The sequence below is a fragment of the Saccostrea cucullata genome, unplaced genomic scaffold, assembly GCF_032062105.1.
Source record: "Saccostrea cucullata isolate Sc308-1 unplaced genomic scaffold, CSIRO_AGI_Scuc_v1 ctg15154, whole genome shotgun sequence".
Taxonomy (NCBI): Eukaryota; Metazoa; Mollusca; class Bivalvia; order Ostreida; family Ostreidae; genus Saccostrea; species Saccostrea cuccullata.
The window spans coordinates 1-14,591 of NW_026918676.1; the positions used below are offsets into that span (position 1 = coordinate 1).

At 33.4% G+C, this 14,591-nt stretch overlaps 2 protein-coding genes across 2 annotated transcripts; both read right to left on the reverse strand.

The window, feature by feature from the left end:
- Window positions 1-3,971: 3,971 nt before the first annotated feature.
- LOC134269516 (adhesion G protein-coupled receptor L4-like) lies at window positions 3,972-4,726 on the reverse strand. The gene has a single exon (XM_062751723.1). It carries the CDS (start codon window positions 4,724-4,726, stop codon window positions 4,043-4,045), a length of 684 nt encoding a protein of 227 aa, XP_062607707.1. The 3' UTR covers window positions 3,972-4,042.
- Window positions 4,727-5,736: 1,010 nt separating this feature from the next.
- Window positions 5,737-6,524, reverse strand: LOC134269526 (uncharacterized). The gene is made up of 2 exons (XM_062751731.1): window positions 6,339-6,524; window positions 5,737-6,071 (listed from the first exon to the last, which is right to left on the reverse strand). Exons 1-2 carry the CDS (start codon window positions 6,441-6,443, stop codon window positions 5,763-5,765), a joined length of 414 nt encoding a protein of 137 aa, XP_062607715.1. The 5' UTR covers window positions 6,444-6,524; the 3' UTR covers window positions 5,737-5,762.
- Window positions 6,525-14,591: the final 8,067 nt, after the last annotated feature.

Sequence of the window (14,591 nt, forward strand, 5' to 3'; positions counted from 1 at the left end):
TGCTGGCGTGGATGATCTTGGGGGAGGTTGTATTATCTCAGGGATGATTGGTGGTTGAGTTTGTGGAAACTGTGTGGTTTTAGGAGGTGGAGGAAAGTACTCGGTACTTCTAGATGATACAACAACTGGTGCAGGTGATCTTGGGGGCGGTGGTATTCTCTCCCAGATGATTGTTGTTCGGGTCTCTTTTATTATACAATGTCCATTATGTAAAATAAAACCAAAAGATAGAGGGCACTTAAATGGCGCAGGTGTGGTTTTCGGTGGATGTGGAGTCGGCGTTGTAGTTCGAGTTTTTATCTTTTGATTCTGATGATCTAATTTAGCATTAGATATGGTCACTGTTTGATTGTTATACAGATGCGTTGCCCTAACGGTCTCAAGGGAGGTATAAGACTGTAAAATGACGATCTCATCAGTTGAAATATTATAAAACCTTTATTGGGTTATCTGTATTTCAAGCAATTTTGACAATGCAACATTTAGTAAATCTTTTTAAGGTTATTAAAACATTCTCAAATAGTGTTGATTCCGTTTTGCTAATTTTTCCCTTTGTGTAGGATGGGATACAATGGTGAATCGAAGTTTTAAATAGGAATATATATAGGAACAATCTAATTCAGAGAATCTGTGCCCCCCGCTTAAAGAAAAAAACATGTGCAGATCTACAGATGGGAGTTTAGATTTATTTTTTTTTGTTCTAACATGACTACTGGAGTTAGGATGGGGCCACAATGGGGGATCAAAATTTTACATAAGAAAAATCAAATATTTGCCGTATTGACTAAGGTGATTGTTATGGCCTGTGGGCCTCTTCGTGTTTGTATCGTTGAATAAATACATATGATATATAATTATATATCATACTTTATAACTAATTGATAGTCCAAAGAATTTTTTTAAAACTTATTTCATATTATGTTATAATAAGGTTAGTAACAAAATATGATGTGAACAAAATACATCATGAAGTTTACTTTCATATATATTTTAAATATCATCCTTATGATGCAAAATATATTACTCTCTTTAATAATATAATGCTTTCATAAAAATAAATATGCAACTGTACAGAAGGATATGTTATTTTGATATACACATGTATTTCAAAAATGACAAAAATAATAGATTCGGTAAAATAATGTGACAATTATACTAACCTCGTTTATCGTTATTTGTTTGCTTTGATTCATCCAACTACCAATAGTAGTCGACGGAAATCCCACTAGAGCAAGGAAACACACTACAGAACATTTACCAGTCATGCTTACTGATACATCAGGAAAATCTAAATGTACTTTTTTCTTTATTCAAAAAATTCAAGTCGCCGCTTTACTTGGTGAGTGCGGCTGGCATGTTGGGTACTGTGATTTAAAATCTGCAATTGTGTTTTCCTTGACAACGTATATTGTCCTGTTAAACAATAAATATTTGTAATAAAATATATTTGCTTTGTTATCTTCCATTTGAACAACGAGCAGAACTTTAAGAATTATGAAAATGTAATTCAATGTCATTGTTTAAACCTTGTTTATACCGGAAATAATGATAAAAGTGTAATATTACCAATAACCAATATTTCACAGAGTATTTCCGAATTGTTTTTAATGCAATTTTATTATAATGAAGAATACATTTATTATGCAGGTTTGACGAAGAGTTAAAGTGAAGCCATATAGTCATTGTCCTGCAAAATTTCAAGCTGAAAAGAATTCAGCAGCTAGTCATTTATAATTTAACCCTAACTTCTTTTGTAAGTAAAATCTGAATTCTCCTTACATTTCAAATAATTCTGATAATTTTATGTTCCATTTAAAAATATTTATAGTCATTTACTATTCCCAGCATTTTATTTTTTCTGCAATAAAAAAGGTTAAGATAACAGACAGTGATTTATCTAAAAAATCTTTAAACTAAACAAATCGAAGGAGGGGCATAAAACACGGACACCTGGAGATTCTAGCATGGTGACAGGTGCCCATCTAGTAGTAGTAAGCATCCCCTGACACACCATCTGAGATCCCTATATGTAGATCAGATAGACGGGACATTCTGGATCGATATTCTATACAAAAAATCCTAACAATTAGCATGAAACAACTTAGCCAAAATACGACCCGATGATATATTATATTTGCAAACAAGGTTATTATAAGGACCAAACTATGGACGCTTGGAAAAGAAACGTTACAAAGAGACCAAATACTTTATAGAGATATTTAATTGAATGATTCGTAAAAATTTTCCTAAAATATATGGAGAAATAGAACAGTTTTTAAGCTCAAAAGTCCTTTTAAACAAAACAATCTGGAGCAGAGAAAACACTGGCCTATAAAACATAAGGATGGGATTAGGTGCTATGAATGAGGGGGCATCCCCTGCTGACCAGTCACACCCGTCGTATCCTCTTTGTCATGATCAGGAAATTATGGAAAAATCCATAGACATAGATGTAAATAATAGACGAACAAGTATGAAAAATGTCCATCATCATTAATAGATTGTATTTCCTGTCAAGGTAATTTTTGTATTGACCACAGAACTTGTAAAATGATGACTTTAATCGAGACTCTTGAAATTTTTGTTTATCAGCTTGTTTATCGATAGCTTGTGACAAGGATGACAAGGGGCGCACGGCGGGTGTGACCGGTCAGCAGGTGATGCTCACTCCTCCATGATACCTGATCTAACTTCTGATGTTTTACAGGTCCGTGTTTGCTCTGCTCCTATTTTGTATTGTTTTATGGACTTTGATATTGAATACTTTTCGTTATCTATATATCCTTCATTGTGTTCTTAAAGATATTGTTCATAAGTAAAGCATATTCTTGCATATCGAATCAACGGAGAGACATAAACCAATATGCAGTATTTATGGATACATTGCAACATAAGTAAGGGTAGTTACATCTTATTCTTTTTTATCGTTCCCTTACCTTGGTCTCTTTAGTATTTGATCTCACGACCTTCTGATCACGACCACTTTCTAACAACAGATAATTACGAAATTTGCATAGTAAAACAATATAAGGAATTTGCACAGTAATGGAATTAATTGAATTAAGGTGCACAATAAAACAGTGAAAATTTTGATTGGAAAGAATTACATGACTAGTGCTATTTAATTTACCAAGAGTACCAGGAAACAAAGTGATTTCACAGAGTTCTACCTATGAGAAACACTTAACCTCATGTTTACCATCAAAACTCTTTAATGTTAAAGGGGAAAATAATGAACAGTGATTTACATGTATCTTGAAAAATAATATAAAACACAAATACGTGAAGAGGACATAAAATACATTGTCAGACCTCCGAAAATGAACTGATGACTTGACATTGTTTTTATTCTGATCTATAAATCATTTTTGGTATTTAACAATTATTTAACGTAAAATGATTTACGAAAATTATTACATGTAGATTATTTGAAATAGATACAGCAAAACGGAGATAACTGGTTAAAAAGAAACCCCAAACATATTGTCTTTAATATAGTCCGCAGATATTTAATAGTCTGCTAACAGATGTTTAATTTTAAAAAACCCTAATGTCATGAAAGAAGATTTAAAATATCTGATCTAACAAATAAAATACGATTATACGAGCATACTGGTGAAGATGTCATTTCTATAATAAACAAAAAATTTTCAAGTATATCATTATTTAGATTTATTGATCTAAACAAAAGTAATGAATAAAAAAATCAGACAAATCGATTTAAAAAACAAAAAATAAATAAATAAAAATGGTGCACATGCCTTTAAAAATATGAACAATTGAACAATAGCAAAATTAATACAGGTACATGTACCTGTAAAGTCAAATTGAAACTTTTAATTTTAAAAAGTCTGTTATTTCGACAAGTCAAAACTTCTATCACATTGATAAAAAAAAACACTAGAAAAATGACAAAATTTCACCATTTTGTCAAAGAGCAAGTAAGTACTAAAAATAAACCATTTAGTCCAATTAATCCACCTAAAGATTATTTTGAAATAAGGGAAATCAGAAAATGCTGAGACAGCTCTAATAATATTGCTTACAATCTTGTTGAAACGTTTTTGTTTTGATTTTTTTTCTTGCGCTTAATTTTTTCGCACAATAAATCAAACACACGTCGAGTGCAAACAAAAGAAATCATTATGAAGAGACCTTGAGAACCACTTAAAGCCAAGAAAATATACTCTAGGATTTTATCTCTTATCCAGTAATTGACAAAAGCTATGATCCATGGACTTCCTATTAAGAACGATAACTTAGCCAGGACTTTGCTTCTGGAGTAGCGTGTCTGCACAGCATTAATTTTCTGATGATGGTTGATTCGACAGCAGACGACAACGAATGTAAGTATATTTGAAAATATGATAAGAAACACTGGTACAGCAAACGTGACCAAAATCATGATTGGGTATGTTATATAACAGACATCCAAGCTATACCCAAAATTCTCTCCCTTTGATGACAGAGTAGAATACACTATATTTGTTCCGGTCAAGAGGATGGGAGTTCCATAAGCATACAAACAATATTTTAAAAGCCTCTTTGAATTGTTAATCATGTTATATATGTTCAAACGTCCAAACAAAAGAAACATTTGAATTGAACACGCACTCATCCAGAAGAAACTTGCTAACCAAAAGTAATGATTAAAAAAGCCTAAGATTTTACACAGTAAAGGAAACTCGTTGTGTGGCATGCCAAACCCAACAACCTGAGCAATCATCAACGAAAAACACAGAAACATGTTACATTTTCCGGACAATGTTCGTAATTCTGGACAAATGGAATAAATGACAAGAGTGACTAAAAGACAAAATGCTGATAGACACGAGATTGCTAGAGATAAATAACCCTCAGGTCTGTAATTGTATGGAAGTAGTACTGCTTTTACCAATTTAGTCCCATCCAACACTGATAAATAATCATCTTTGCATACCTGAATATACTCAGAAATATAATACTGAATAGAATCAAAACACACATTGAACTCGTGTAGACAAAGTTGAGATCTATTGTTAATGAATGTCTCATTCTTGCCAAGACGAATCATCGGACAAAATAATATTTTCGAGAATGGATAGAAAAGATCTGGTTCCATATTTCTAGAAGAAATTGATAAATGTTTCAGTAGTGTGAACCAATCTCTATTCAGATTGTCCCTACCAAAGCGAAAACGATATTTCATTCGAGATTGACTTCTCTTCAAAAAATTGTAAGGAGTACTTAGAGACAGCAAAGTCCGATTATGAAAAAGTGAAATAAGTTTTAAGACATATTCTTTCAAATTAAGTTTTGGAAAAATATTGATTAAAACATTTACCTTCAACTCAGACGAGTTAAATACATTTTGATAAATATCAATTTGAAGAATCCGAGAAAGTTTAAACACGAAAAATGTTTTGTAAAGTAATTGAGCTATTCTAAATAAAGGTTTTCTGGAATATTCTTTTGTCTTTTCAATCAAAGAATCACAGTTAATGATAATTGTAGCTTTCACATTCAAAGTGGAATTGATATCTGCATAAACGCAATATCCCTCCTTGTACTGAAAACCATCTAGGCATGTCACTCCTCGGAACACATTCTAAAAGGAAAAATAAAAGACTATTATTTGAGTCATTTTTTTTTCTTTTTCATCTCCTTTTTTACAAACAAATTGTGCATATTATTTAAATATGGTTTCCAATCTTGAGACAAAACAAATATTTATCCTATTAGAATCGAAAACATGCATCCTTTCTAGTACCTCGGAAACGTTTTTATTCGTAGGAAACATCATCTGGATAGGAAATTTCTTCTGAGCTGGGCTGTATTGGTCTGTTTAATGTTTTGTTAGGAAAAGTTTTTACAGTCCGTTCAGTGCAGGTATTTTTGTAGAATAGTTGAGCAAAGGAACACAGCTTGCAGATTTCAGGGGTAGGTCTAGGTGAAGGCACTGAAATGTTTCTTAGAGTTGTATCCAGGAAGAACTGTCCAGGAAATTGTGATGTGGTTGAAAGTTTGCTTATTTGAATATCAGTTGAACTTTCGTGTAATTTTGCAGGCATGTTTTCTGATGAGGTTTCCCTCTGCAAAATTGTGAATATCTATATTATCTATTTACGGTTAAATATTTAATCACAAATACCAGTAAGTAAATTGTTTATTACTGTTAAATATGCGTTAATATATTTTAATGGAAGGCATATTTACAAAAAAACGCCGTAAGGAAAACCTTTTAAAAACCTTTTTATAAATTAAGATGCTTAATGTTTGCAATGTGTCAGAAAGGTTGGCTTATCAGTCCAAAATTCGATCTACCTCATTAGGGAATTCATCAAAAGATTGATACGTACCTCGCTGCTTCTGTTTTTTTCACTTATTTTCATCAAATATCCATGGCAGAAAGTGGTCAGCCTCATAAGAACAAAGAGAGCCAATATAGAAACTCTTATAAACATGACGGTATTGAACGATGTCACACAACAAGATATATTATGAGAGCATTAACAAATCAGCAATATTTTGGACAATTGTTTTTCTTATGATGCTGAATTGAATAATCAATCCTACTTGAAATGCTTTTCAATATATCAGAATAATTGTAAATTTATTTAAATGGGCTATAATGAAATATTTCCTGAAAAATAAGGATCAATGGGAAATATCACATTTCTTCCTAGTTTTATAATGCCATTGTTCTTTGTTAAAAGTGTTCGCTAAAAGATTTGAAATGTTTTCATGCAATTTTGACATGTTGGCATTGTTTAAATTTGCTCACCGTGTAGTCGGTGTCTGGTGCACTAGATTACATAATAGAAGTTAAAAATTGTTTGGAATTGTAATATACCTTTTATAGGAAAAACAAACAGTATCTGTTATTTGGTTTGTGCATGTTGTACTTTATAAAAGACAGAGAGATAAATATTTGTTCAAATACAAATTTCTGGTACATTTTATGTGAGTGTAACATTCTAAGAGATGGGCGGCAACATCAAATGAGAAAACAAAAAATTGTCTATGGAAGGAATAAGTAAAAAAAAAATATAAACGTGTACACTGTCTTCATTTTGGAACCCTCGAGTATGTTGTTTTCTAAAACATATTGAAAAAAGAAAGTAGTGTTAGGGATTGAGGAATTCTTTGAGTATCTTTGTGTGGAAAAGCTTTTCTCATGAAACTCAGAAATTAATTTCGAGATATAGTCTTTTAGGTTCAACACATGAAAAACAACTACTTCAAAATTCGCCTGGTAGAGCATTGAATTCGCTTCACTTTGAAAAAGTTTGATACTTGAAACTGTTGCTATGTTGTGTCGTGAAAAATGTGTTGCTATTAGTAGATTTAACCATGAAACATAACTATCATGTTTTACATTGCTAGTTCCAGAGTTCTGTTGTTGCATAATAAAAAGAGTTGCAGTTAATTTAAGCCTTTTCGTCGTGTTTGGCATCATGCATTTTCCACTTTCATAAATGAAATTTTTGAAGCACTTCACTTCTCGAGACATGTTCTGAAAAAGAAATAGTTTTCTGTTAAATAGATTGCTTTTGCAAACAATAAAAAAATATATGATTATCAAAGAAATTACAGTGTATTTTACAAACACATTTTTCAACTTAAATACCTTGTAATCATCAAACACATGATAACGTATGCCAGCCTCCTTCTGGTTCTCCGGGAATATTGTCGTGGGTGTTGGCAGTTGACTAATGTTAGATGTATGCGTTGTATTTGATTGTTGACTTCTTGTTTCTGTCGATGATCTCGGAGGCATTGTTCTTTCTGAGATATTTTGTTGTTGAGACTGTGTTATCAACTTAGAATTTGGACGTGGCGATGTACGGAAAGAAGATCCAACTATTGTAGGCGTTGGTGTTCTGACTGACGTTGGTTCCTCGAAGATATTTTGTTGGTGTGACTGTGTATAAAGGTGAGTTTTTGAAGATGGTTAGAATACCCGTGAATGTGATCTGGACTCTATTCTCTCAGGAAATTGGTTGTTGAGTTTGTGGAAACTGTGTATGGTGATCTCGGATACAAAGACTGTATTCTCTCAGGGATGATTAGTGGTTGGAATTGTGGAAACTGTGTGGTTTTGGGGGGTGGAGGAATACTTGATGATGGTACAAATATTGCTGGCGTGGATGATCTTGGGGGAGGTGGCATTATCTCAGGGATAATTGGTGGTTGGAATTGTGGAAACTGTGTGGTTTTAAGGTACTTCTAGATGATGGTACAATTGATGCAGGTGATCTTGGGGGTGGTGTTCTCCCAGGGATGGTTGGTGGTTAGGTTTGTGGAAACTGTGTTTTTTAGGAATATACAATCTCTAGATGATAAAATAATTGATGGTTGGAATTGTGGAAACTGTGTGGTTGGGGGGGTGGATGGGTGGAGGAATACTTCTAGATGATACAACAACTGGTGCAGGTGATCTTGGGGGCGGTTGTATTCTCTCCCAGATGATTGCTGGTTGGGTCTCTTTTATTATACAATGTCCATTATGTAAAAGAAAACCAAGAGATAGAGGGCACTTAAATGGCAGTGTGCGGTCCAGTGGATGTGGAGTTAGCGTTATAGTTGGAGTTGGTGTCTTTTGATTCTGATTATTTAATTTAGCATTAGATCTGGTCAGTGTTTGATTGTAATCCAGATACGTTGCCCTCAGGGTCTAAAAGGAGGTATAAGATTGTAAAATGACGATCTCATCAGTTGAAATATTATAAAACCTTTATTGGGTTATCTGTATTTCAAGCAATTTTGACAATGCAACATGGAGAATTTTTTTTAACGTTATTTAAGCATTCTCAGGTAGTGTAGATGCCATTGTGCTAATTTTTCCTGTGTGTAGGATGGGACACAATGGGGAATCGAAGTTTTAAATAGGAATATATAAGAACAATCTAATTCAGAGAATCTATGTCCCCCGCTTAAAGAAAAAAGCATGTGCAGATCTACAGATGGGAGTTTAGATTTAATTTTAGTTCTGATCATGACTATTGGAGTTAGGATGGGGCCACAATTGATGATCAAAATTTCTTAAAGTTAGAATAGCTTTCAAAAATTTGCCGTCGGGAAAGAACATTTTTCACACACACAAAAAGAATGTGAATTTTAATTGACCTGTTGGCCATTTGAAAATTTGTATCGTTGAATAAATACATATGATATATAATTATATATCATACTTTAAAATTTAAAGGATAGTCAAAACAAAACTTTTTAGGAATATTATTGTTAAAAAAGGTTAGTAACAGATATAATTTATGAACTTTGACCCTTTGACCTCAAAATTAATCATGAAGTCTTCCTTGGGCCACTTAATTGTACTGTAAAATTTATAGCAATCCTTATGTTCTGCAAGATATATATAACACACTTTAATAATGCTTTCATAACACACATAGTTTATATGTAAATTCCAGAGAAAGAAAATTTTGATAAATTTCAAAAATGACAAGCATTGGTATGATAAAATGACAATTATATGGAAGCATCCTCGGTTAATTAAGTTAATTTAAGTTCTAATCATTCTGAGGTTCATGGAGCCTCAATGTAGCATACAAAGATTCCCACTAGAGCAATTAAAATCCAATATTTGCCTGTCATTACTTAGGTGATAAAAATCAGGAAAAAAATGTACTTTTTTTTTATTAAAAAAAATGACAAAAAATTAGCAATATCACATGAAGAGCTGATTTTTATCATGTTGCTTTTCTGTGATTTAAAATTCACCTGGCAATTGATATATTTTTCTTAAGTTAAACAATATATTACACTTTTAACCAAGATAAATATATTTGAAATTTGTTTTCATCTTAAACCTTTACTGAAATGTGATTTGTCTAGAATTTGAAGAATTATGAAATATGTATATTTTAATGTCTTTTTAAATTTGTTTATTCCGGAAATAATGATAAAAGTGTAATATTACCAATACCCAATATTTCACAGAGTATTTCAAATTGTTTTAATGCAATTTTGTTATAATGAAGAATACATTTATTATGCAGGTTTGACGAAGAGTTAATGAGAAGCCATATAATCATTGACTTGCAAAATTTCAAGCTGAAAAGAATGCAGCAGCTAGTCATTTATAATTTAACCCTTACTCTGCATTTGTAAGTCAAATTTAAATTCTACCAACATTTTCAAATAATTCAGTACGTTTTATGTTCCATTTTATAAATACTGACAGTCATTTCCTATGCCCAGAATTTTATTTTTTTTTTTACAATAAAAAAGGTTAAGATAACAGACAGTGATTTATCTAAAAAATCTTTAAACTAAACAAATCGAAGGAGGGGGGGGGGGGGGGGGGGGGCATAAAACACGGATTTCTAGAACTTCCAGAGATGGAGACAAGTGCCTAGGAGGAATAAGATCATCCCCTGTTAATTTGTCATTCCCGCCTTGATCCCTAGATAGAGATCAGGTGGACGGAAAATTCCATAGTAATATTCAGTATAAAACAAGGTCTTGACAATGGGTATGAAAGAAGTAAGCCATAATACGACCCAATGACAGAACATATTGTAAACAAGGTAATTATAACGACTGAGTATTTATTGTAAAATGTCAGCTTTATAGGATATAGAATGCTGACATCCCTGTCACATCAACCGATCTGTCATCTATTTAAAATTTGCTCGTACTCAGGGCATGATAATGATTTTTCTATTTGAAGTCCACGTCCTCCTGCACATGGTTGGAATTTCGTTGTGTATTTATAGTGGTACTTAATTAACCATTCTAGAATTTCTAAGAAGAATTCGAAGAATTTATTTTAAAACTTATCTATGAGACGAAATCACTTGCTGTAGCCTTCAACTTGACATTGAACTATTGACGGCGTTATATAAATAAAAAAATAAACAAAAAATACTTAAATACATTTTTCGACATGGGATATCCCAAAATGAAAGTCAACATAAATTTTGCCAAGTCTTTTTCGTTTGGATGTTTCATTAACCAAACCAAAAATAGCCAACTAACAGCTTATATAATGAATGGTAACAAAGGAACTGCTTCTATTTTTCCATCTTCAATCTTCTTTTCTTATTCTGATTAATATTGTGGACATCATTGCAAGGAGATTATGCTCGTTATCTCCATATCCTTCATTCTTAGACGATGTTCAGAATGCATGTTATACTTGATTTCAAGAAGAGGAGGAATTGGTTGCTGACCCATTATCTTCCTAAGAATCCTGTGTTTGGACAAGTGGTTCTCCGAATAAAGTATGTCCTTGAATAAGATGTTTAATTAGATGTTGAAACAAAGGATGCTTGGAAAAGAACCCTTTCAAAAAGACCAAGTACTTTATAGCGAAATTTAATTGATTGATTCGTAAGAAGGATATGGAGATAACGAACAGTATTCAATCTCAATGTCCATAAAACAATACAAAAGAAGAGCACAGCAAAAACATCAGGGGTGGGATCAGGTGCCATGGAGGAGTAAGCATCCCCTGCTGACCGGTCACACCCGCCGTGTGTTCCTTGTCATGATCAGGAAAAAAAACGGAAAAATCCATCGTCAATTCAGTGTATTAAAAGTGGACTAATAATTAGTATGAAAAACGTCAGTCAGCATTTTACTCAATGATAAATTGTACTTGCTGACAAGGTCATTGTATCGACAGTAGAAAACGAGACGGTTTTAGAATTTAGACAATTTAGAAATTGTTCAGACGTAGAGCAAGCTCTTGCATATCGAATCAACTGAGATATGTAAATTCCGTATGCAGGTAATGAAGGTATATTGCTGCATAAGTAAGGGAAGTTGACGATAGAAAAATTAAAGTCATCACTTTTATCATGGAGTTTGGTTGTTATATTACCATTAGTGTATTTTTCAAATAAAATATCCAAGTATGAAAACAGATGTGTCAGACTCTGAGGTATCTTTTATCTCACTCTCACCAGGATATATCGTATCGACGTAGGAATGGAAATTACCATTGTTAATTGACAATACGTCGTCGATATATCTAAATGTCGAGTTGAAAGCCACAGCAAGTGTTTTCTTCTTTTCACGCATAAGATTTTGCACAAATTCTGCTTCATATGAATATAAAAATAGGTCTGCTAATAACGGAGCGCAATTGGTACCCATGGGAATAGATTGTTGGAATGCCTGGTCTCCAAACACCACGTAGATATTGTCAATCAGAAACTCAAGAATCTTTTTGATGTCAAATTCAGAGTACTTGTGTGTGCAATCAGAGTGTGTTTTAACAATAATTTTGCAAATGACCAATGACCAGGTAAAAAATTTCCCATGGACATGCAGAGTGGTTCAAAGAAAATCTAATTCAGGAGAAGAGACTTAAATCCCTTGATTGTGATCATCAGAAGGAAGTTGTCCTCAAACTAGCTGCAGATCTGTAGCGTTATGGTTTTATATATTAGTCTTTGACCATAACGCTACAGATCCTGTTATGCAAAAAAGGTGCAATTTACGGCGCAAGATTTTTTGCGTACTTTTGGGGAGAAATTCTCCACTTTCCAAGCATATTGGTCAATCAACTACCATTCACTCCCTAATTTTAGACACATTCTGTAGCCAATATGTATATTTTAATATACACCTCCCAACCATTTATAGTTGTCTCTACAGGCAATAAAGTTGCTAGAAGTGAATTTTCAGCAATATAACAAATAATTTTAATCAAGCGAGTTTATCACTTGTAGAGACGAGTATAAAGGGTTGGGAGGTGTATAAAACATACATATTGGCTACAGAATGTGTCTAGAATTAGGGAGTGAAAGGTAGTTGATTGACCAATGCTTGAAAGTGGAGAAATTCTCCCCAAAAGCGCGCAAAAAATATTGCGCCGTAAATTGCACCTTTTTTGCATTACAGGATCTGTAGCGGTATGGTCAAAGACAAATATATAAAACCATAACGCTACAGATCTGCAGCTATCCTCAAACAAGATAGCTAGTGCTACAGTAAGAGAAACAAAAAAAAAAAAACTTTCAAAAATATCAGTTCAATGATCCGAAGAGTGGTACTTTCAGCAGTTTCCGTGGACGTAATATTGGATCTCTGGACGTAGTAGAGGATGTCATGATACATCTGATGTGTACAGTGATAAAACAGTACCTTTTATTGGTGACTCAGTCGCAATTAGTGAAATTGTGATGCCAGCCGTGAAAGGTTGTCTGGGTGACAAACTAGTACATGTAATTGTACTACTAGATACTGATGAATGTATTTGTGTTATGATTAAAGGTTAGAAAATGATAAGGAACTTTTTTAAAAAATATATAATAAATGCCGGTACATACACTTATATAAAAGAAGAAATATGACCTTTTTTAAAACGTGCTAACTTCAGCGAATTGTTATTTTTATTTTAATGAGGGTATTCGGACACCTAGAAAAACACATACGAGTATTACTCAAAATACACCATTATTCGATGCAGTGGCGTAGCATCGTTTTTGAAAGTGGGGGGGGGGGGGGGGCAGCCAGAGAAAATTTTTTTATTACTTACCTGAAAAAGTTGACAAGCCCCCCCCCCCCCCTCCCCGGTTGCTACGCCCCTGCGATGAAACCTAGCGCCAATGGTTTACATTGTGGTCCTGAAAACTTTCAAAGAAAATTATATACAGAATCTGCAGCTAATACCTATATACGCAAAATGCATGTTCTTTCTCTCTTCTTTCTCTCCATTTCAGTCGCGCTCTTGACCGAGATTGATCACGTGATCTGACCCCGAATGCGTCACACTGAGATTTGATTTCAATCGAATAGCAGTGTTTTGCATTTTGCTTCTGCAAAAAGCCTTCCAAGCGATTTATCCAAGCGTTCTTTCATCATCGAAGTCACAGAAGAAGATAACTTCAGTCTGAGGTAAGTTTATTTCTGCAGAAATCGTTAATTTTTAACTTAGTTAATAAAACAATTTTTGTTGACAACGTGAACATTAGTGAGTACTCGATTGTTCCCGCCGGTCGCCATTTTCAGGTCACGGTCCTATATATTATTTTAGCCACACAATCTGATTGGTATATGAAATATTTGTTTACATTATTACCATACATTGTGATTTTAACATATTTATTAGTTCTGTGTTATTAGTAACAGTTTGAGTAAAAGGTGCAATAGCGGGAAATGTCTTCATGCATAATGACTGCGCATGCTCCTGGGCATGTTGGGAGGTATGTGGAAATTTTCTTCCACTCGACCTAAATTTCAGGTGTCTAAAACGTGTTTATGTAATATAAAACCAATACTTATTAATAATCAATGATAACAAAAGTCGTCATTGCCCATGTATTGGCCTGCTTAATCATTCTAGAGATGCTTTTTCAGGCGTGGATCAAGGATTTTTTTTTACCAGGTCCACTTGAATAAACTTGGTAGGTTGTCATTTCACACAAAGATTGCCCATGACCAGGTCCACCCCTTTCAAAGAATATTCTTGACAAGCAGAAAAAAGAATGTTTAAGATTGCCCATGACCCAAGAGTGTGTCATGACCTTGACCCAAGGTCATTTGGGGAAGTTCAAGGTCACTGGAAGAAAAATTTCATAATTCATGTTTGATTCATATCTTTATTATGGAAAAACTTACTTCTGAAAAACCCAGCGGGG

Excerpts from the sequence above, each read along its gene's own strand:
- LOC134269526 (XM_062751731.1), bottom strand. The coding sequence starts at position 6,443 with ATGTTTATAAGAGTTTCTATATTGGCTCTCTTTGTTCTTATGAGGCTG. Across the intron at positions 6,072-6,338 it reads AAAAAAACAGAAGCAGCGAG|AGGGAAACCTCATCAGAAAA; the intron begins GTACGTATCAAT and ends ACAATTTTGCAG.
- LOC134269516 (XM_062751723.1), bottom strand. The coding sequence starts at position 4,726 with ATGATTGCTCAGGTTGTTGGGTTTGGCATGCCACACAACGAGTTTCCT.